General features: G+C 43.6%; 2 protein-coding genes across 7 annotated transcripts in view; one reads left to right on the top strand and one right to left on the bottom strand.

The window, feature by feature from the left end:
• The window catches only part of SLC8A1 (solute carrier family 8 member A1), a 381,275-nt gene that overhangs the window by 310,932 nt on the left and 45,965 nt on the right, over nucleotides 1-24,378 (bottom strand). For 4 of the 6 annotated variants that reach the window (XM_049651871.1, XM_049651875.1, XM_049651874.1 and 1 more), the window contains exon 2: nucleotides 15,930-16,103. The exons of 1 other annotated variant lie outside the window; for it this stretch is intronic. The gene's annotated coding sequence lies outside the window, so the exon portion shown is untranslated. Of the gene's footprint in view, nucleotides 1-15,285; nucleotides 15,370-15,929; nucleotides 16,104-24,378 lie in introns of those variants that run through there. One more of the 6 variants, XM_049651873.1, reaches the window with a different exon arrangement.
• On the top strand, nucleotides 14,650-15,903 carry LOC125937789 (translation initiation factor IF-2-like). Its single transcript, XM_049652715.1, has 2 exons — nucleotides 14,650-15,116; nucleotides 15,279-15,903. Exons 1-2 carry the CDS (start codon nucleotides 14,650-14,652, stop codon nucleotides 15,901-15,903), a joined length of 1,092 nt encoding a protein of 363 aa, XP_049508672.1.

Raw genomic sequence — 24,378 nt, 5'->3', positions numbered from 1 at the left:
GGATTAGAGACTCAAACAGACAAACACTGAGAGCTGTGGTGTAATGTACAGGCTGGCATGTTCCTAGACACAATTGCCCTAAACTTGCTTGTTTTTTACCAATTACCTGGCCACCTCTTCCTGCACACACTCTCAGGGCAATCCCTTAGGTCAGCCAGAAAAAAAAAAAAAAAAGTCCTGCCCAACCCACATCTCACAGCATATTCTTAGCCAAAAGGGTACAGATGTCTAAGGGCGGATGCATCAGTAAAAATTCCTATCAGAGAAAAAGGAAGGGGGTTTCTGAGGTTAACTTCAAAACATCACAATTATATTCAAAAGGTGGTAGTATTGTAATCTGTGAAATCAGTGGACACAAAACCCTCATACAGATTTTTGGCAATGGAGCGACTGGAAAGAACTCTCTGGACCTCAGTTTCTTTCTTTACTAAATTAATTACCAAATCCAAATGCTTTGGAGGATGTGGGGCAGATGTTATCTAAATAAGAGTTCCTTCTTCATTCTTTTGTTTCAGGGTATTTCCTCTGTCATCAGATTCAAGCAGAACTACCTGACCCTTCCCCCTGTCTCCTTAAATACCTATTTCCATAAAAATTAAGCAGGGAATAGAGGCTGTTGATATGTCATTCTGTTGCCCAGCTTTCTTATATTCTGCCCTGGTCTACTGAACTCTGTAACAAGGGGGAGGCTATTTTTCACAGTGGTTTCAAATCAACTCTTACATCAAAGGCTGATTCTTGCTTAGGAATATCCATTACATCATCTAAATGAGCCTTCGGCACAAAGTCAAGAATACCCAGATCGTCTTCTGCTCACTATTTATTTTAAAGGAAAACTCACAATGCCACATCTACAGATGTGAATGGCAGTGATGAAGGTTAGTGAAAAGGCCCAGACACCAGTGTTGAAGGTGGCGAGGTCATAGGAATGGAACATGCACCTGTAAGACAGATTTTTACCAAGACAGATTTCCTTGGTAAAGAGTGGGGAAGAGCCCCCCACTGCAGAGGCCTGAGGAATAATCAGTGAAAGGGGTTCCCTGTGGGGGTCTGTAGCCAGGTTTGACTACCAGAGAGGACCCGACTCAGAGAGAAGAAACACCTTTGGCACCCCTACCAGTCCAGTGCACAGGGCAGCCTAATCTCATTCTATTGACTGGCAGCTTGGGTTATTCAAAGGAACTCCTTGACTCCCTCATCAGGACCTAGAATTCCTTTCTATGTAATTCGTGCTGACTGAATGCATCAAAGCTAAGCAATTAATCTGTTTCTAAGGCAACATTAAAGCAACCATACGTTTTTATCCACTATTGAGACAAGCACTTGCAAACACTTTTAGACAAAGGGATGATGCCAGAGGATGATGTTCCTTATCTAACTAGCCATCTAGGGTGCAAATTACTGTTCTGGCACCCAACCTCAGGCTAACAGACCGTGACCACATGTTAGGAAGGATCTCTGTTTCCACAACGACTCTCTGCTATTATCTTTTTTTTTTTTTTTTCTCAAAGAGAATTTCCTCTTTGTTGTTTAATACTTTGGGACAGGTCCTCCAGAGCACAGGCAGTGAGAGGTCATAAAAAGGGCTCCCGCCCTCTGGCTGAACGTACTAGACTACAGTCAGGATCCTGTCCCATGTCAGAAAACACCCAGCTCATTCATCAAAGGAAGCAACTGGGGTAGTGGTCAGGCAGTGTGGCCAAAAAAATACAGATGAATTTAGGATTTAAAATAATGAAGAAGTTATTGGAAAGTCATGAGATGTACTCCCTACTTTGTTTTCCTATGTAGCACTTATTACTCTTTACGTGCTAATATAATTTATTTAAGGGTTCTTTTTGTTGCCCATCTCTCTCTGATAGATGTAAACTTTGTTACAGGTGAAGATGTTTGTCTCTTTTGTTCATCAACGGAGCCCCAGTTCCTGGAGCAGAATCTGGCATGTGAAAGATACACAGCACCTGCTTATTGAGTGAATACAGTAATTCTCAGAAAGTCATGTGCTGATTTCACCAAATCTCTGAAGGTGAATCAGAACCTGAGAGCTGGGACTAGGCATCTGATTTTAAAACTGTGCCCTGTGTGAAGTAGGTGCCCCTAAACTGAGTAGAGGCCGGTATCACACTGAAAAGCCAATGTCAGCATTAGGTGGAGGAGGGGAAAGGGGATTCAGGTTCACGGACAGAGAACCTCACCCTGGAAAAACTGACCTCCAGCATAAAAAGAGGAGCTGGGGCTTTGACAGTTTCCCCAGGTCCTGGAGGTGGGTCCTCCTGCATGAGCTCTGGCTTGCTGATTTCTTTTGGAATGCCAAGTTCATCTTGATATTTTGAATATCCCCAACAAAGCATATCTTCTCCTTGCAGTAAAATAAACAGACATCTGGTCAAACACCAACCAAAAATGACCTCCATCAGGGAGGTCCCATAAAAGGGAAAGCACATCAGCACATCAAGAGTATACATTTAAATATATTAACTCTGCATACTGGCGTGGAAATAGGAATAAGAGAAAGAAAGCTGGACAACAGAGTCTTTCAATAAAAAAGGGAAGCTGCTCGGCTAATCTTGGGCCAGGACTGTCCTCAGATTCATTCTGCCAGTGCCAAGGGCAGAGGAAGGCCCCCCATGAGGGTATTTATAACAATAATGACTGCAACCATTGACTGAGCACTTGCTTTGTTCCAGAGGCTTTACTGACTGCTTTGGATTCACTGTCCCCGAGGTTTCTGACAACATCACAAGGAGATACTATCATCCTAATTTTACCAGTGAGAAAAATAAATGGTTCATAAAAGTAAGCCGGTTGAAGTCATACAAACCTAAGTACAACTAGGAGTTTAATCCAGGCACTTTGCATTAATTACACCATCATGCTTTCCAAGATGGCAGCATCTTTTTGTTTCCACTTCCTGTGTGAACGATTCTGTTATTTGGTAAAAAAGAGCCCCCTGCTTAGGTTTTTCGTGCAAAATACCTTTCCATGCCACCCTCCTTTCCCCCTAAATAAATGTCTATCGTTTATACTATCTTATCAAGAGCTTTCATGGCCCTCTCTCCTGACTCATGCCTCCTCATCCCCTGAGTAAGCATTTTATAAGCACTCCTATTCATCACATAGTGAGGGAAGGATGATCCATTTGGGGGATCATCAGCTAAAATCTGAGGTCTGAAATCACTCCAAAATCATGCAATAATCTCAAGGATTTTCCCTTTGGTCCGGAGAAAAGAAAATAGAGAAGGAAATCCTAGCAGGGAGCATGCAAAACTAAAATAAAAGATGGGTGGGGTAGGGAAAACGATACCAAATTTTAGCACGACATGTTAATACTTTGCTCTAGGAACAATAAGTCAATATTTTTTCAAGAATTTCAATGCAGCTCACAAATTTGCTATCTTGGGGTCATGACTTTTTTTTTAATTTTTAAACAAGTAAGTAATCCAACAAAACAGGAAAACACATTCATTCATGGTTTTGTCTGCCAAGCTTCTCTTAGCCACTCACATACGCCAGATACTGTATTAAAAAGGATGAATTAGAGGGGTGCCTGAGTAGCTCAGTCAGTTGAGCGTCAGACTCTTGATTTCAGCTCAGGTCATGATCCCAGGGTCATAGGATCAAGCCCTGCATGGGGCTCCATGTTGAGCGTGGAGCCTGCTTAGGATTCTCTCTCTCTCTTATCTCTCTCTCTCTCTCTCTACTCCTCCCCAGCTCATACACTCTCTCTATAAAATAAAATAAAATAAAATAAAATAAAATAAAATAAGATGAATAAGATAATATCCCCCAAGAAACTCATATTCTGGTGGGATATTATAAAAGCCAAAGTGTAGGTCCCCCTTCTGGAACAGAACTCTTTTGTTACTAGAGAATCACAGAAAAGGAGAGACTTTCCAGGCATTCAGACCATGAGATCATGGATACACCTCGACACACTCAAAGTGGATCACCTCATTACCAAGTTAATGCACTTGAGCTCTTGGGTTAATACAACCAGGGTTCTAGAAACCTCAGACTTCCCACCCTACATCTCTACAACCCAGGGTTTTTAAGCATAGCGAACTCCTCGAGGCAGGGCCTCGGAACACCTCATCTGTGCTCTGTGACTCTTTCAGGGGCCTCGTTATGGACAATAATAACTATTTCAGGTAATAATTTGTTCGCCATCCACCCTGAAGAGAAAGAGAAGCCCTTCTTTGAGGTCTGACCTTACATACTGGGAACCAAAAATGAGGTCATATGCATGCGTTTATATCTAGGTCACCAAAAAAGATTTCCTACCTAAAAATATTTTCCACACGAGCTTGTTGACATTTCATCTTAAGAAATTTGGGTTTTCTGAGTGAAGTACAGCCCTCGGTATATTTCTGGCTCTAGACAGTGGACCAGTCATTTATTCATCAAGCACTTATTGAATGGTGTCTATGTGCAAAGCACCAAACCAAACACTACAGGGATTACAAAGATGATTGCACCTGCACCTGATGAACTCACCATCTTCAAGCAACTCAAATAGTTAGTTACTCGAATTACCACGAATACTAGGAAGGATATGGAAGATTCCATAAAAGGAGAGGATCGAGGGGCACCTGGAAGGCTCAGTCGGTTAAGCACCCGGCTTCGGCTCAGGCAGGTCATGATCTCACAGGTCATGGGTTCAAGCCCCGCGTCAGGCTCTGTGCTGACAGCTTAGAGCCTGGAGCCTGCTTCAGATTCTGTGCCTCCCTCTCTCTCTTTGCCCCTCCCTTGCTCTTGCTCTGTCTCTCTCTGTCTCTCAAAAACTAATAAATGTAAAAAAAAAATTTTTTTAATTTTTTTTTAACGTTTATTTATTTTTTGAGACAGAGAGAGACAGAGCATGAACAGGGGAGGGTCAGAGAGAGAGAGGGAGACACAGAATCTGAAACAGGCTCCAGGCTCTGAGCTGTCAGCACAGAGCCCGACACGAGGCTTGAACTCACGGACTGTGAGATCGTGACCTGAGCCGAAGTCGGACGTTTAACTGACTGAGCCACCCAGGCGCCCCCCCCAAAAAAATTTTTTTAAAGGACAGGATTGGAAGGATGACAAAAGCATCCGATGTACAGTATCTCTGAAGAGGAAACCCAAATTCGAACTTTAATAAGCACCCCAGGTGATTTGATATGGGCAGTCTTGGCAACACCCCTCAGAGGCATTGGATTAAAGGGAAGAACTGGGTAGAGAGTAGAACTGGCATGGGGTATCTTCAGCAAACACACACTGCAGAGCAGAGCACTTAGACAAAGTACTGGACAGAGATTAGTACTGAAAAACTAGAATTAGTGTTTCTTGCAATAGCAGCAAGGTGTTGATGTGAAATCATACATCAGAAGGGCTTTTCTTCCCATAGATTGGCACTCCAGATGGCATCAAAATATGAAGCCCCTTGGTGAGTTGGAGGGTGGGGGGTCGGGAGGTAGGAGAGAAGACAGTGGAGGAGAATGGATGCTAACAGGACATCACGGGGGCTCCCAAAAGAGATTAAAGCATTGGGAGTCATTTATGCCTACTTCAAAATTTTGCCGAGGGTTAGTTCTGCCCTGTTGAAATAGAAACAGCTAAGGACTGCTGGGACATTACATCAACACATGACAAAAACCCAGGATAAATGGAAGAGTTTGCAGACTTTCTAACCAGGTTCCATGCACAGTTCCTGAATAGAGGAGACAATATGCAGAAACATAAATCCCAAACCTGAAGCTTTAGGTGCTGAGGAAGGCTGTGCTCTTTAAATTATAGGGTCTTTGTGGGGCTTTTCACCACCCCCTCTGTTCACTTCAACTCAAGGCTAAATCTTTGTAGTTGCTTTGTGCATTCTAGTTGGCTCTTGGGACTGGGGATATTTAAAACAGAATCCAATTTCAAGCTATGTGACAGGAACACCCGGAATGCCTTTTTTTTTTTTTTTTAAATCTTTTTTAACAAGGAAAATGCTGGTTATGTGAGCAGAGGCTGGTGAATTTCATCAGCTTTTTCCCTGAGTCATTAAGCTTCATCTTCAAGTAGATTGCTTTTCAGAAGATGGAACCCTATCAACTTGAAGTTTGTAAGTCTTTTAAATTTTTCTGCATAGTGTCAAATCACAGTCCTTGAAAGAATAAGATGTTCTTGAGAAACGCAGTAGTAGGAAGGGAAAAGAAATATTCTTTTAAAAAACTCAAGTTGATAGATGCTCGTGTAATGGTGACCCTTCGTCAATATTCTATGCTACCGTTTTCTAAAGTTTCTGACAATATACCTAATGTCATGGCTCTAAAACTAGATGCACATGTATATACAACAAATAGATTTTTTAAATGGAAGCAGGGTAGAAAGGAACTAGCCAAATTCTAATATTTAGAGGAATAAATTGAGTAGTTTATGGGAAAACATGAAATTTTTACACAAATCCCTGAGCACAGTTTATGAAACATACAATTTCTCCACTAGATAAAGCATCTAGTGAATATGCCCTTTAAACCAATCCCATATACCTATATTTGAAGAAGTGTTTAAATATTGGCTAAAGTGTTATGGTTTTAATGTTATGTAACTATGCCAAGACGATTATGTTATGGTCTTTTTGTGATAGGCCAGGATTGGAGAGGAGCCAGTGGAAAAGAGTTGAGAAAAAAAGTCAGTGGAGGAAGAAATGCCAATCATTTAATCATTTAATTAGCAAGTGAAGATAGTAACTTACGCCTTTTAAGCAAGGATTATTTTCATCAGTATCAACGACTTACGAGAGAACATTCACTCACTCATTCAACAAACTCTGAATGTCTATTACCTGTCTGGAATGGGAGAGGCACTGGGGCTAAAATCATGAGGTAAACAGATACACTCTCTCTCCTCCTGGAATATATTATGTAGCTGGGAAGACAGATGACAGATGTTATTTTAAATTATTTCAAAAAGAAACAATTGTTAACTCTGATAAATGTTGTAAAGGCAACACGCAGTCCTGCAAGGGTAAGTCATAGAGGATCAGACCTGCTAGGGAAGGCTTTGCTGAAGAAATAACATGTGAGCTGAAAATTAAGATAGTCAGCAGGAACCTAGGCAAAAGATTGTTGGAGTACAAGGTCTTAGGTCAAACTTTTTGCAGTTCACCTTCTCTGGAATGGGGTTGGTTACTGACAGACCTACCTTCTTATATATGCTGGGGGATGCTTTCACATTTAGAAAATACTGAAAGTGGCTTCTGCAATTTTTTTGAGACTTGCCCCTCTGAGGTCACAATCATGTAATCACAATTAATTTCTTTCCTCGTTAGGGACAATGAGGTAGACGGAAGGGTCATCAGTCTGGGGGCCAATGACTGCTGATCTCAAGGATCAGTCCTGTGGCCTTGGACAAGTCATTTTCCCCTTCTCGGCCTGATCTGTAAAACTGGGGAATTTTGCTAACAATATGAAGTTACAATATCCTAATCCCTCCCTTTGGTGTCCATGGTCAACATTCACAATACAGCACATGTCTATCTTCCCAGGATTTCTGTTCCTGGTAATCAACTGAGCTACTAAATAAAAATTACCCAAACGTGCACAGTTTTCCCTTCTCATGCTTTTCCACCAGCCCTCCATGATCCATCTTAAATGTACAATCTCCCTTCATAAAACTGCTTTTATTGCTAGGAAGTCCCCTGAAAGCCTAACTAATTTGCCTCTACTCCCTTTTCCCAACATGAAAACTCAGGCCATGGTAACTTAAAAGACCTTTCCAAAGCCACACATCTCAGACTTGCCAGGGTTAGGCTCTACCACGAGGTCTTGGATGCTAGGCTCTAGGCCACCTCTCTTTGCGCGATCCCAAGCCCAAATGCTAGGATTCTTCTGACTCACTAATATTGCCTTTGGGTCTCTCACAATCTAGCTGTATGTCAGGAGTTGCCAAACTATGGCCATCAGGTCGAATGTAGCCTGTCACCTAATTTTATAAGGCTCATTTTGTTAATTTTTTTACCTTCGTAAATAATTGGAACAATGAAAAAATGTTTTTTCATGTGAAAATTATATGACGTTCAAATTTCAGTGTCACTAAATAATGTTTTGTGGCACACAGCATGACCATTCATTTGTGTATCGTCAACGGCTGCTTTCCTGCTACAACAGCAGTGTTGACTAATTGTGACAACCCTATGGTCCACAGAGCCAAAAATGTTTACTATGTGGCCCCTTGGAAAACAGTTTTGTGACCTCTGGTGTATGTCATTCTGTGTGTCCTTACCTTCCTCCTTTCCATGGCGACCTCCCATAATTACCCTGTTCATATAAAAGCATACAGGCAGGGACAGAGACTCACCATTCATCTCAAGGAATAAGAACAAATTCTTATTGAGCGCTCACGTGCCAGAAACCAGTCCAAATGTTTCACAAGTATTAATGTATTATTCCTCACAGAAAAACCCACATGGCCTTTTACTATTATCATTCTCATTTAATAGATGAGGAAAATGAGGCAGAGGGAAGCAAACTGGCATGATGCTAACTACCCCTTTTGCTGAATACACATCAATATTAAGACTATCGTGATATGTCTCTTGACTTCAGCAAACTTTAGTCTGAGTACTCTAGGGCCCTTCATTTTATTAGTCAATACCCTCAGTCTAGAAGCAAAAGTCATAGTTCCCTTTCCACCTTGGGGAATCATTAATAGACATCCGGACACTCCTGAGGCCAGAAAACACAGATACATTTCTGGAGGCCTTCTATATTATCAGAGAAGAAAAGGAAGATGGGACTTTGTTGAAATGACCTCAGAGCCCTACTGAATTCAACTGTTTCCTACTTCACTCTGAAAAGTCATGCACTTTCCTATGGCCTTCATTTGCTTATTTGTTTCATTTGCTTATTTGATCTCTGATGTTTCTTCCAGAGCTAGCTGTGGTGCAAAGCAGCAAGAGCACAGATAAGGAGCAGCTCTTCAAAGGGGCCACTGACAGGTGCATGGCCAGGAGAAGAGAGGCAGCGAGGAGTCTGGGGGAAAAAGAGCCAGCAACTCTGCCCAGTCCCAACTCACACATGTCAGCTCTAGGGAGCTCACATCCTCCAGCATTTGGCAGGTAGATTATTTTGGAAGAGCGACTTGGAACTTCTGAGAGACATTCGATATATGACTTAGCACCTCTCCAAACTCTATCCTTTTGCCCCTGCCCGATGCCACTCCCTCTGGGGACTCTGCCCCAGTCTACGCAGGAAGTTGAGGTCTGCGGGTAGGGTAAGCAGTCTGATTCTCTAAACTTGCTGTTAGGACTGGATGCTATACATCGAGCAGAGCAGAGCCACAGTGGGCCCTGGGCCTTATGTTTTAAGGAGAAGCAGAAGTGAGGAGGTGGACAAGTTCAAGAAGCTCAAGGGAGAAAGCACCAGAGCCATTCAGTGCCAAAGAAAGAAAGAAAAACCACCTGTAATGGCCCAGAAAGCCTGACCATCAAATTTCAGGGAGGAACAGATTGGCAGGTGGTCTGTCCCTTGTCTGACCTCTCGAACTGTTACAGCTTCTTTCCTTAAAGGTCATGCTGGAAATTCATCCTGAATTTGGGGTTTACTTGTAAAATACATGGATACAGTGGCCTATGCTATCATTTGTTCCAGATCCCCTGTTCCATGCCTGGTTCTGACTAGACACACAGCTGATTTCAAAAGCCTGGAAATGGCCCGAACATCGCCCCAGGGTTGTCCTTGCTATAAATTAGCGGGGACTGGTTTACAGGTTTCAAAAATAGCTAGGCTTTATTTATTTTAGAAGTCCTTTTCACTCTTTGAAAATGAACTAAAATGCCTCTTCTTCCAGGAAGCCTTTTCCAATATTCTCTTCTTCCTTTCAACTCTATAGAATTTTGCTCATTAGACAATCATAGCAATAGTTCTTATTTGGCCCAGCATTTAGGTACCCTAGACCACAACATCCCTAAGAATAGAAAACATGGTACAAAAAGCAGGGCTCTTGAACAACGTCAAAAACTGGTACTGTCACCTACTAGCTCTTGGATAAGTTATTTAACTGAGCCAGGGTCTCATCTTTAAATTGGGGGAACGACGCTTTCTTGCAGGGCACTTATGAGCATTACGTGAGAAAACATACACAGGGTGCTTAGATTGGCCTTGGGCATGCAGTGGGCACTGAGCAAATGTCAAATAACTCTTCTTCATCATCTGCATTCTCCGAAAAGCCCAGTGCAATGCCTTGCATACACTGAGTGCTCAATAAATATCATGGTTGGGTTGGAGTAAATTGCTGAATCACCCTCTTGCCTGTCTGACTTGTCATCTCACGTTCGATTCAATGAAGAGATTATTCATTATTCTGACTTCACATGTAATGACATCTACAAAGTGATTATTTTTTCTGTCTTTTGAAAAATTAAGATGAATTCTAATACTTGAATTTATTTTTCTCTCTATATTATATAGGCAAGAAACCATCTGTCTGAATTGGTATCGCATGTGCATTTGGTAGGTTATTGGTATGAATATTTTAAAATGACACATAGTAGAAACCATTTGAGATTTTCAGGATATCATTTCACACGGGGGGATACAATGTGCCCATTCTCAGAAGAATTTAAAAAGCTAAGTTTTCAAGAAAGGATCAAATTTTTGATATCTTTGCCTCTGTCTGGCTACTCGCTACTTCCTCTGAGGGCACTCAGGTCCCTCATACTTCCCCACCAGAAGGAGCCTCTGAGGGCACAAACTGGGCACCAACCCAATTTCAAACTACTTTCACTTCTGCTTCACCTTCCTGTGATCCAGGCCTTCAGGACTTTTCTGTCAGCTGATCTGATAAACCAATACAAGTTAACGAATACACCGACGTCAATGGTTTATAAGAATTAACGGTAGCTCTTTCCTGGGTGATGTCCTTGCGTTTTATTAGGGATCTACTAGATAGAATTACTTAATTCAAATGAAGGTCCCATAGCGAGAATTTCTGATCTTATGTTTACAGATGGATAAATGCTTCAAACCCAAAGATGTTTTGCCCCCCTCCAATCACTTTATAGGCGGCTGCCTACAACGTACTTGCCCTTGACCATAAACACATTTCCTTCACTTGAGCTGCCAGTCAGGACTTTTCTCCTTCCATATGTCCTCCCCCTCCTCCTGAAATGGGCTACAAAGTTTCAGGTAAAGAGAAAAAGGTGATTCTCTTGAACCTTTGTCTATCTCCTTACATACTACACTCTCCTGGCGGGGCAGATCAAAGGACGATCACAGATGTGGAAATAAAACACTTAGAGTTCAATAAGAGTTGTCAGCCAGGAGAGCCCACACAAAACACTTGAGGCAGCAAGGGCTGCAAGCAACCATCTTCCAAGTTGAGTCAACACACTGGAAAAAGGCACCCAGTCTCCTCATTCGTATTCTGAACCGCTCTCGATGAAAACATGCCAGTGAGAGTAGCTCACCCTAGAAGTCTCCAGTTCAGAAAATGGATTGTTTGATTTACAAACCTTACTGAGAGCCTAAATATTGATTAGTTTAAGCATGCAAAATATGTGTTATATAAAATATATTTTGTGGGGTGTGTGTGTGTGTATGTGTGTGTGTGTGTGTGTATGAGAGCCTGGGAAGGGAGGGAGGCAGGGAAAGAGAGAGATGGAGAGACACAGACACAGACACACAGGGAAAGTGGTATCTTTTGGAAGAGAAGGAAAGAAAACGGAAAATAATCTCACTGTATTTAATGAGGCCCCACCGGACTAGCTCTGAGTCCAAATCAAAATCTCAAAAGCTGACTGTGAAAGCTCACATTTCCAGAATCTACTCCATCCCAATGGGTCAGAAAGCATCTGCCATGTACTTTCACTAAATTTCAAGTATGTCTCCAGGGGGTAGATTGCCCTTTGTTCAGAGAGAAAACTGGAAATGCCTAGTTCAGCAGCCCACTGTCTTGGTCAGCCACAAATATTACTGAGATTAGAACCCAAGTAAGTGATAGGCAGCTAACGGGGCCTTGAGGGATGGTAGTTGCGATTCTGAAATCTGGGGAAAGTCAGGGAGAATATTTGCCACAAGAGGGAGCAGGAGAATTTGATCAGATGGGAGACTATTTGGTAGAGGTTATGATGAGGGGTCTAACTATAAGGTATGGACAATACTGGAAGATGTTCTGGCAAGAGACATCTATCCCTTACAAGAAAAAAGGGCGGGGGGCAGGGGGTCGAAAGGAGCAGGAAGAAGAGAGATTGCCACGTTTTGATGCCTAAATTCTCTGCAAATGCAAAGCAACAACTTAACAATTTTTGGTTAAAAGCAACATTCATTCACACTGAAAAAAATATAAAGCATGCAAGATATGTATGCTACCATCCTCTTTTACTCATGTGTTTCTTTTTCCAGATTTAATTTCTAATTCAACTGGGATCTTGTTCGTTTCCATGCCGGTGGGGCAGACAGCTTGCTTCTTAACCTCCAAGCTGTGCTCCCTCTACCTGAAGGCATCAGGCAGAAAGGGCTCCTCTCACTGAATTGCAACATGAAAATCATATGGCAAAGTCCTAAAATGCACTTACTTTGGGAGAAACACATCCATGACCTAAATGGATGCTTTAACTTGCTTTAAAGCAGGAATGCAACTTCATTGGGTCTGCAGAGCTTTTATCCTCATTTATTTTTTTCAAAGAAACAGATTAAATACTGAGAGGGAAGAAGCCATGCGTTTACTTTGCAAGATAAATAAAAGTCTATTTTTGTCTGATAAAAAACATGTTAAATATAGCTTGCTAACAAAATGCTGAAGCTCTCTTGGAATTTTTTTTCTTTTTCTGAAACATCATAAGCTTGAAAGAACAATTAATGTGATTCCTGCAACTAGTCCTGACTATACTTCATCTTCCTTTTGTAATTTTATTTGGAGTTCAAACACTGCTATTGCTATATCACCTCTCTTCCCCTTTATGGTCAACAAAATGGTTATCTAGCCCCTACTCTTAATCCAAAATGATCTAGCAGAAACCATTAAATAGTAATGATAGATAGAAAGATAGATGTATAGACAAGTAAGTAAGTAGACGGATAGACATACAGACCGACAGACAGATAGATATAAAGCACAGCCTTCATATTCTTTTAATTCATTTCTCTCCTCTTCCAGCCCTGTTAAGCTTTCAAGACGGAGTAAATGAAGTCTGACTGTCGTGGATACTTATATCCTCTGCAACCCCTGCACAGCTCAACAGTCAATGATGGTCTACCTCTGTCCAGTTCTTTATTCCGCCCCCCCCCAAGTAATTAACATTCCATATTTCGTACAAGACAACAGCTATTTTGGGGGGGGCAGGGAAGCAGGACTCATTTTTTTTAGTAGGCAGGAGAAATCTTAGCAAAATAGCACTTAGAATCAAATGGAATTCTTCAAGCAGGTGGAATTTGTAAAATGAAAACCACTCAAGAAAACACATCTTGCTTCTTGATGAAATAAGTGGGTCTTCCCCCACCTTCTCACTCACAAGGCCCCAAAGATGGAACTGGCTCTCCCTTCCTTCCTCCTTTCACACCAGCCTCAGCTCCCAGTTAAGCAAGTTTAGCAAACCCATACCAGCGAAATCCAAGTAACACAGGATTTGAAAGAGGAACCTAAAGGCAATCACCCTTATTCTGGTTTCGTTTTCTGATCTGAAATGAATGAAACATCTAGACACATTTTCCTCCCTCCTTTCTGGACTTGCTGCAGGAGTAGCTCTGAGAGAGAAAGAGAAAACAGGCGTGTGTGTGTGTGTGTGTGTGTGTGCGCGCGCGCGTGTGCGTGTGTGTGTGTGTGTGTGTGTGTGTGTGTGTGTGTTTTGTGGGGCGTGGGTAGGAGGTATACTTGCAGAATCCCCTCCTGGTTGCTCCCCATTTCCCTTAGGAAATCTTCACACAGATGCTGGATTGTGGGTGTTCAATTGCTCATATTTGGAGATACTCAAGCCATGCCTTTAACCAGATCTGATCAGAATCTCCACCTACTCCACAGCTCCTCCATGATCTGGATGCCAGTACTGTCTTTACCACATCTGTCATTTTTTAAAAAGCTTCTTCCACTACACCTCCTACTGATATCCTTTTTTCTCTTTTTAGTCTTTACACCTCCAGCAGGACAAAGTTTGTATTGTTATAGTCACAACCACTAGTGGCTGACTAGCAGGAGAGATAAAGAGCGCCAGCCAGGGAGCCAGGCTAAGGGGGGGAGGGGGGGTGGCTAAACATACCCAGTGCAAAGCATGACTTTCTTTCCAGTGACTGCGGACACCATGCACGATTATAGCTCTCTTCAAAAAAAAAAAAAAAAAAAAATTCTTTGTTAAATTTGATCACTCTGCTTTCAACCCAACCACTGCCACTTTGTCTGGAGAGGGAAATACAAATTGCCAGCCCCAGTCATTCATCAAATAGTCAACAGAATCCTGGGGGGGCGGAGGGGGGGGCGGTGGATTTTTAAAATCAAGGATGCACACATACTGTATTTTTAAAAGCATCGCCGGGGCAGATTTGGTTTCTTTAGCCGACCGTCCACCCATAAGACCTCCCTCTTCTTCATTAAGGAGGAGCCAAGAAGGATATCCTCACATCTCAGCACACAGACCATTTCCCCAAGAGCCAGCAAAGCTCCAGAGGCAGATAATGCAGCTGCAAAGTTCCCTTCGAATCTCGAGGGGGAAAGATGCCTGTGCGCGCCCAATCCCCACCGCACACCGCTGCACGGTGTCCAGAGACCGGGACCCTTCAGCCCACTCCCCGCTGCAATCCCCCCTTGCCTGTTCCGTCTGCCCTGGCCACAACTCCCTCCTCTCCGCAGTCCGTGGCGAAGGAACACCTAGAGCTTGCCGGAAAAGAGACTCGCGAGTGTGGCCTTGGGGGAAGACCCCAGGGATTACCAGGAGGAGGGATGACCTCGGAGCAGAGCCCGGTGGGTGGGGACGCCTGGATGCCCAGCAGCGCAGCATTCCAGGCGGACTTAGCTCTTCGCGCCCTGAAGCCTCCGAGCCCCGCGCCGCGCAGGGTGCAGCATCCCTCCCTAGCAGCCCTTTCTTCCTCAGGCAGCCGGCGCTGGCAGGCAGGCACACTCACGCCCAGACGCACCAGCCCGAGCAATTTCGCTCCCGGAGAAGCGCGGACACCCCAGAAAACGTGGAGGGGCACACGCACGCGCGCACACACACATACACACACACACACACACAATTCAGCAGCCGGTCCTGTGCCCAAACGGAGGGAAGTGTAGCCTTAGGAGCACGAAATGGAAAAGAGTTGGCGGTAGCTGACCCCATCCCTTCGGCTGCCCATCCTAAGAGCCTACCTGGTTCGGGAGAGTGTGGCTCGATCCTTCCCCCGTTCCGCGGCGCTAGCAGGCAACGCGGCGCGCTCCCTCCTTTTAAATAGCTCCCGACCGGGAAGAGGTCGCTCCCATCTTCTGGGGGAAGCACAAAGCGGGCGGCGGCGGGCAGGCTCCCGTGCAGCGCCGGCGCGAGCGGGAGCGGCGGCTGCGGGCAGCCGGTGCGCGCGGGCGGGAGGCAGGCGCGGAGGCCGGGAGGCTGGGAGGGCCGGGGCCCGGGCGGCGCGCGCGCTCCCCCTCCCTCCCTCCCTCCCGCGCACACTCGCCCGCCCGCCGCCCGCAGCCTCGCACTCGCTCACACGCGCGCTCGGCCCCGCCGCGGCCCGCCGGGCCCCGGCGCCCTCGGGGACCGCCCGGGGGAAGAGCCGGCGGGTTGGTGCCGCCCCGGGCGGGCGGGGAGCCCTCCCGGCCTCCGCCGCCGCCAAGGTTTCTCGGTTTGGTCCCGGCCCTCGGCCCCGCAGTGCGTTCCGGCCGCGCGCTAGCGCTCTCTCGGGCAGCCAGCCCATCGATTACACGCGCAGACGGGCGCTGCAACTTTTCTTTTCAACCTTCCTCGCCTCTCCCCGCAAGGCAGAACCCTAACCCCGACTTGCCTGCCCATTTCTCACCTCTGAAATTGTTACTCCAGATGTATCTCTCTTCCTCCGCCTTCTATCCCTTGTGCTGAAGGAAGCTCTCGTTTAGCAAAGGGATGTGGGGTTGCATCAATGATTTTCTCTTACCCCCTCATTGTGTTTTTCCTACATGTAGGTAGACGTGCACAGCAGTACCGTGGCTAGAAGCTGCTGACACAAGCAGATAAGGACATGGGGGTGAGGGGAGAGGTGGTCCCCAGCCAAGATCTCTGAAGGATTCTCCGTGTGGCTGTTTCTCTCAAAGATTGCAGCTCACCTGGGAATGAAGACCAAGAAGCTGTTTAACGTGAAAGCCGTGCAGCTTTTCAACTACAGAGAGGAGTAAGAGCTGAGCGGTAAGGTTGAGTTGAGAAAAATCTAATGCAGCAATCGACGAACCATTCATTGGCCTTTCCAAGAGAAGCATTATCATTGCCAATACATCACTTCGCCATAATTAATAAAGGAGCATTGCACCAGGCCCTTGCTCTCTTGACAGCTCATTCATCCTTACAAATCCTTAATGACTTGGCAGGATGAAAGGCTAGACCCACTGTGGAGTTCACAAACCTGGCCCCACATCAGACACACCTGGGAAGCTTGTTAAAAATGCAGATTTCAGCGTCGCATCTCCAGACTCTGATGTTGAAGTTCTCAAGAGAGACTCCAAGCTTGTGTGTTTAAACCCCCCGTGGACATCCACCGCTGGTGTAGTCTGGGTGGTTGGGGATGGGGTGGGGTAAGGGGCAGGTGTATGGAGAAGGTGAGAGGAAAAGAGCACCAGGGAGAAAGTTCAGTCCTTAGCAGGGTTCTCCCCGCTACTTACTGTCTGTTCTGTGGCAGCCAGGCCACGGGGGAAAGGAGAATCTGACTCCAGGAACCCCACAGCTTGAGTATGAGGCCAGTGGCTCTCAACCCTGCCTGCACTTCAGAATCTCCTGGGGAGCTTTTAAAAATCCCAGCGCTTAGGCCACACCCCAGACTGATTAACATGGAATCTCTGGGGGTAGGACCCAGGCAGCAGTAATTTTTTCCTTTTTCTTTCTTTCTTTCCTTTTTTATAAATGCAGATCTTTTTTTTTTTTTTTAAGATTCCCCGGTTGATTCCTACAAGTAACCGAGGTTGAGAGCCACTGTTCCGGGCCACTAGCCCTCAACCTTGAATGTGCATTTGAATCTAACCTAGGGATTGCGGTTGCAGGCCTAGGATCTGCATTTCTAGAAAACTTACCAGTGGTGTTGGTACCGCCTGAATGAGGATGGTGATTTAATTAACAAGGGTGTTCTGCATGGATCTAACAGTCAGGGGTGCACAGCTTCACGGAGGAAACCAAGCTTCTTGTCTCGTATGTTCCCAGGAACCATTCTCCCCAAGCAACATTGTCCTTGCCTTGCTAGAAGTTAAAATGTTCTTGACTCTCCACAGACTTTTTGTTAGACTGCACTGACTAGTGGGTGTAAACAGAATGACATGTGGGGAGACACAGAAGGTCACTACCTCTCTGTAAGAGTATGTCCTTAGCCAAAAATTACTTAGGGTACTGATTTCAAGGGAGTGTGAGAGGCAGACGTTTGGCTCACACTCAATGAAAGGGACTTGGAGAGAAAAGCGGCTGCTTTCTAAATGACACAGAGCAAAGCATGTAACTAAAGACTCCACCCCCAGGAAACAGGACCAGGCTAACTGAAGGACACTTTTTTCCCCCAATCTAGTCTTTTTTTCCCAATCTAGTCTCATAGTAGGTTAATCTGAATTTTGGGGAGAAAAAACTCTACATTAAGGTCCTCTCTTTACCTAACGCCATTAAAAGGCAGCCTAGTACCCAGTGATTTGGCACCCTTTTTTGATTTGGCCCCATTTCTGAATACTGAATTTTTTTATTCTTCTTCTTCTTATTTTTTTTTTTTTTTGCCTTTTATTTCTCATTAAAGGCATCTTTACAGGGGTTCCAGGGCCCGAAGGCAAATCAAACCTTTTGCTCCCTCCAAAATGTCATACATGACTGGATTTTTATTGCAAGAATTATCAAAGGCTACATCACTGGCACAAGGCTTAAGGTAAGGAAATTGAGTGGTTTCTGCAGGCTGTGGCTTTGGAAAGAACTATTGTATGTAGGAAGGTGGTGATTTACATTCCAATGCCAATAGTATTTCTTAATTGTAATCTTGAATATGGATTTCCATTCTTTTCATTGAGCTTGGTTACGGATTGCTAATGTTATGTATCCAAAGCAGTATGGTATGACTGTCTGGGGACTCCACAGGGAAATCACTAAGATTTGATATATTCTCAAGATGGTTCTGATTTTCATGAACCAATTCCCTTCCAACCTTCAGGAGATCTTTTAGCAAACTTATTCTCAGACCAAGTATAAATGTGAATAGGCCCTATTTTTTCATCCAGTCTACAGAGAAATTGGACATATGATCAGGGCTACCAAAATTTGTTTTTTAATTTTTTTTAACACGTATTTATTATTGAGAGACAGAGAGAGACAGAGCAGGAGCAAGGGAGGGGTTGAGAGACGGGGAGACACAGAATCGGAAGCAGGCTTCAGGCTCTGAGCTGTCAGCCCAACGCGGGGCTCGAACTCACAAACCGCGAGATCATGACCTGAGCCGAAGTCGGACACTTAACCGATGGAGCCACCCAGGCGCCCCCAAAATTTGTTTTTAATGTTTAATATTTTACTAGAACCCTCAATAATCTTTCCTCATAAGGAAAACAAGTACATGAGTTATATACAAGTACACAAGTATAAACAAGTAAACAAATTGTAATATCTTTCATTTTTACTTTGAATCACTTAGGTCAGAGGTACCATTGTTATTTTTCTAGTCTTGGGTCTTCTCCAGGGCGTGAATTTGGAGCTAGTCATTCCCCACCTCGTTTCCTATTGTGCCGGCCTTCACACTCAACTACCTGCTCATTCTTGGGCTTAGTCTGATACCGATTTCTACATAAGAAACAAATAGTATAGTCTCCCGAGCCTAATCAGCAAGCAGAGCTTAGCCTTGGCCACTCTCCCACATCTAGGAACTTCAGGTGGACCACTGGCAACATATGTGCTTTGGGTTTCCTTTGGAAACAGGGCTTTGATTCAGGGATGACTGCAGGGACTTTTTGTTGACTTCTAAGTGCTATCGTTCCTCCTCACTGGGATCTTGTTCCTGCAAGTAAACTTTTACTTCTCTGTTTTGTTTTGACTAGTTAAGCACCACCCTGTGAATTCCATCCAGTAAGTGGACCCTGCTGCTGGGTGGGAGCAACCTCCCCAGTAGACTCAAACTTATAACCCATAATTCCTTCACTGGCAGATCGCCTACTTCCTCTGAACGGCTCACAGTGTTTGGATCAGGGACCTGCACTTCCACATTTGAGCAATTTATAGTCAAGGATTGGGCTTGGACCAAATCCTGGCACTTTTGTTCTCCATTTCTGCACCTTATTACATTAAGGATTTTACCTAGTCAGTGTCCCACAGTTTTACCAATGATAAGGTGACCAGTGAGTAACTCCATGGCAGAATCATTAGCCAGAGCAATTAGTGGATCAGGAAAGAACAGAAACCGGTTAAGAGTTAAGGATTTGGAGTCAGAATATCTGGGTTTGAATCTCATCACTGGCTGTGTAATCTTGCAGAAGTTCTTTATCCTCTCCAAGTCACAGTATCTTTGCCTGGAAAATCTAGATGGTAAAAATATCTTTAAAGGAGCCATAGGAAGGATGAAGTATATATAATATGCTTGACATAGTTCCTGATCGTAGTAATTATTTAATAAACGATGCCGATGTTATACTATTATTGGTAAAGTTCCATAAAAATGATATTCATAAAGTAAGAAAAAAAGTGTCTATATAATTGGGTTCTACATAATCAGGCCATCTCATTATCAATAATGATCACACTATCATTTGTACTATCCAGAATTCTATACAATAAATAAATCCAGGAAGACGGATGCTCTACAGTATAAGAGTACTTTCATTCACTGTAATGAAAGAAGCTGTTGTGTACTTTCCAATTTTGTCTGAAGTACAGAGTGTAGTTATATGTTGGATAAAAGGGGCACCACATTTTTTATATTGGTTTGACACGATTTCAAATCCACTTGTTTATGACAAAGACCAAAAAAAAAAAAAAGTTGCTTTTAGAAGTAAAGTTGTTCTGATACAAGAATGAAGGAAATTGTGTCAGGATATCATCATCTCATCTCTTCTCACCAATAAGAACTCAGCAGCTCAGCTGCTGAGGGCCCCCATGAGGCTTCTGGATAAAAACATACAAAAAACAACTAAGGCAAATGGGCATTTAGACTATAAACACCGGAGAGTTTGTAAGGACTATCTGAGAGTGTTCGGTCTGGGCAAGGCGACTCCTTGCTCACCTAAAATAGCTCTCCAAAGACCTTGGGGCATTAGCTCCCGCCTTGGTAAAGGCGATTCTTACTGGCAGTGATGAAAACCATCCAGCAGCCCTTGCAAAGATCATCTTGCCCATCAACACCAGAACTACCGTTCCCTAGCAACGTGGTCTAGCAACAGGGAACTTTTACTTTTGCACTGACAGCTGGACATCAGCTCGCAGTGGGCTAACCCATCTCTCCCAGGTGCCAACTCCTATAAAGGTACAACTGCAGTGAATGTGGACTTTATTCCTTTCCTTTCCTCTTGCCTGGAACAACAGTGTGATTAATCAATCATCGATTTGGAGTGTATTATTTCTTCATTGGAGGCATGTTGTTCTTTATTAAGAGGCATCCTGTATGCTATTGACTTGTGACATTCCCGCAGTGAATCTGCTTCAAAGAAATTTCTGGCAAAACAAACTCTGTCTCTGGGCACTAATTTGCTTTCCAAAACAAAACAGCATTCTTACTGGATCACAGTATTTCTTTTCCTTTAGGTCTGGGTATTAACTTGATCCCATCTCTGTGATAATCTGAGGGTATGATTTCCAATAGAGTCATTTTATTTTTTTTAATTTTTTTAAACGTTTATTTATTTTTGAGACAGAGAGAGACAGAGCATGAACGGGGGAGGGGCAGAGAGAGAGGGAGACACAGAATCGGAAGCAGACTCCAGGCTCTGAGCCATCAGCCCAGAGCCCGACGCGGGGCTCGAACTCACGGACCGCGAGATCGTGACCTGAGCTGAAGTCGGACACTCAACCGACTGAGCCACCCAGGCGCCCCTCCAATAGAGTCATTTTAAACAAATTCCACTACAATGAAAATTTTGCTTATCACATCGATTTTATTAACAGATGAACTTAACCTGCAGGACATAAACTTCTTCACTAAGTTTGCACAAACTTTCCTCAGTGTTGATTCAAGGACTCTCTACCAACGGAGATTCAAGATCAAAGCCTCCAGGGTACTCTGTACCAGCAAGCTGTTCCTCACAATCTCATCAATCCAGTTCCGAAGCAATGTCCCTGTGAGATTACACTTCAGCTTTTTTCAGTAAATCTCTTTTCTAAAGCATCATCTATGACATATAGCTCCCTTACTGCATCTTCGATTGCTGGCCACTGATCAGAATATTCTGAGAACCACCAATGTTTTAGCAGTTACCAAAGTGTCCAGACAGTAGCCCTTGAAAATGGTGACAGCAAAGATACCTAAGAAGGACATAGACTGAACCTATGGATGTCTTCATCCATGGTTTTTAAGATGCCGATTCTGCTACCACCAGAAGTATCTGGAAATAATGAAACTATATGCCTTTGTCTCTAAAAGTTCAGAATCTTTTCTAGTGTGGCCTAGAGTCTAGCAATCATGAGCAAGAAAAGTTCCAAAGCTACGTTCTATTTTCCTTTTCTTTTAAAATCGTATCCTGTCACTCAAAAAGCTTAACCGTCTTTGGATTTGCTTAACATTTTTTGAGAGTGTATACCAAAATAAATGTCATTTATGTAGCTATTGAAATCATTTGCCATATACAACCTAACTTTTGTTTATGGAATCCTTAGGAACCAATGAGGGAGTTATGATTACCCTCATTTTACAGACTGAGATAGTTCAAACAGATTTACCCAACCCCGGCTACACGTAAGTATCCATTAGGTATACTTAAGCTCAGACCCACTCTTGGAGTTTCTGTTCTTATTGGTTGGAAGTGGAATATAGGCCCTGGAAATGTTTTAAGTTCCTGAGTGGTTCTAAGTTTCAGCCAGAGCTGAGAACCACTGGCCTAAGATCAAATAGGTAATTAGTGGTAAGGACAAGTGAAACAAAAAATCCCTTTATATCTGCCACAATGATGCTTGTAGTCTGCTATTCCATCAAACATTGGTATTTAACAGGATATAAAAATAGGGACTCTTCTTGGAAACTTAAGAGAGCTTGCAAATGTTTGGGGGCCTTTTACATCTCTAAGGGGCATAAGTGAGTTTTGTAATTGACCTGACAAAAATATACAAGCAGATTAGAAGAGATGATCAAGAAAACTGAATCCATTGGCTGCGTGACCTCTTTCTGTTTTGTTGAACACTCAATCCCCAGCATCTAGAGCAGTTTGGGTATATGGTAGATGAATTAATAAAGCACATATTGTCCCCTGTAAAGGACTGGCCTGTGTGGACAGAAGATGGGCTTTGGTTCTAGGGTAAAGTAAACTCTTTGGCCCCTGTCCAGTGCAAATTGCAACTCAATAGCAATCATCTCCTTGTAGCTATAGTGCAGGCCCTGGTTAGCAACTGACATGTCACCATATCCACACCCACAGTCCTGCCTGGCCACCTGCTCTGTGATGACAGACAGATTGTCTGTGACATTGCAGGAGGCCAGACCACACAGAGATGGCAATCTGACCAAGCCTCAGGCGTGCGCCTGTAAACTGACCCTTTGTCAATTATCTCAGGAATTACTTATAAGCTCATTTGGCCCACTTTGTAAGAATGTCAGAGAATCTCTATTTCCTGTTAAGAGAGGCTCTTTAGGCATATAATTTATGGATATGTGCTTGTTTTTTCATATATTATTTTTCAAGAATCAAGGAATCTGTGAATTCTCTGATATGTTCAGAGTCAGTCATCAAGCAACTCTTACTAAAGGCAAAAAGTGAGGAGGGGCAGAGACAAATAAAATGCAGTTAAGAATGTTAATGTCATGTTAATTCATTATTTCATTCATTCCTTTATGTGTTCATTCAACAACTATTGATGAAAGCCTACTCTGAGCCAGGCACTGTCCCAGATCTGAGATACAATGGAGAAAACATCAGTTAACTTTCCCATCCTGGGGGGACTGACATACTACTATAAAAAGAAGAGGCGGGAGGCCACATAAACAAATGGGCACATAATAGGGTATCAGATGGAGATACTGCTATGGAGGAAATGAAGCAAGGCAATCAAGATCGTGACTTCAGGAAGCAAGCACCAGTTTAGGTGGTCAGTTTCGCAGACACCTCGATGAAGTTGGAATTTCCTATTGACCACGCGATCCCTTTTTTTGAGAGTCCCAAACAAACGAATTGACAGAGCACAGTGTTTTGTTCGCTTGATCATTTGAGTTGATCTGCCTTGAGCTGAGGCTCTTTTCGAAATTCCCGCCTCAAAGTAGCTGGGCATTATCAGGCCTAGTTGCAGAGGCACCGACACGTGGTTTGCACCTGTGCGTTCAGGTGCACATTCGTCTGAAGTAAATCCAAGAGTTGTTCCAGAAAGACAGCTCCCAGAGGTTGCACACAAAATGCCTGTATTTCTTCTAAGGCAGAGCTGCTGCAAGAATTCTGAGTGTCCCTTCAGTTTTTACTTAAAGGATGGTGCCTTCATACAACTGGATGGCAAACTTTACATAGGAGAGCTGTCAGACCTCTGATCACAAAGTCAACAGCACTGGTGAGGAAGGAAGGGGAATAACATATGTGTAGTTACCGATGGTTCTAGTGCTTCCTCCCATGAGTTTGTCACACCTCCTGTATCCTTCCTTCTACATTCTTATCTGAGATCACAAAATACATATAGCACACACACACACACACACACACACACACATATTGAGCTCACACACACAACACTCTTATACGAACGCACACGTTCACAAACACAAATCTTAACTGTGGCTAAATATCTAATTATTGGTAAATCATCATCTGCGAATTTGCAAAAACACATGAAAATAATAGCTGACTTCTAATTTTTTTCTGACTTTATTTAACCATAATTGTCTTCAATTGGCCAGATCTTAAATACTGAGTTTCACATCAGCTTAGCAGCTCATAGGCTAACACAGAGTACGACCCATGTACTGCCCTCTTTCAAAATGAGTGATGATAGATTTGAGGCCTAAAAAAGAGACTTGATTTATGTATCTTACAGATCTTAAGAGACATTTGGTTTTTGTCTTCCTGTTTCTTATGTCAAAAAAAAAATCTCTGCATCTAGAAATTGCTCAAAGAAAACCAGATTTGATATGGAAATTATTCACAGCAAAA

This window comes from Panthera uncia, assembly GCF_023721935.1.
Source record: "Panthera uncia isolate 11264 chromosome A3 unlocalized genomic scaffold, Puncia_PCG_1.0 HiC_scaffold_12, whole genome shotgun sequence".
Taxonomy (NCBI): Eukaryota; Metazoa; Chordata; class Mammalia; order Carnivora; family Felidae; genus Panthera; species Panthera uncia.
The sequence above is the reverse complement of the archived record's forward strand: the minus strand, read 5'-3'. Positions and strand labels throughout refer to the sequence as shown.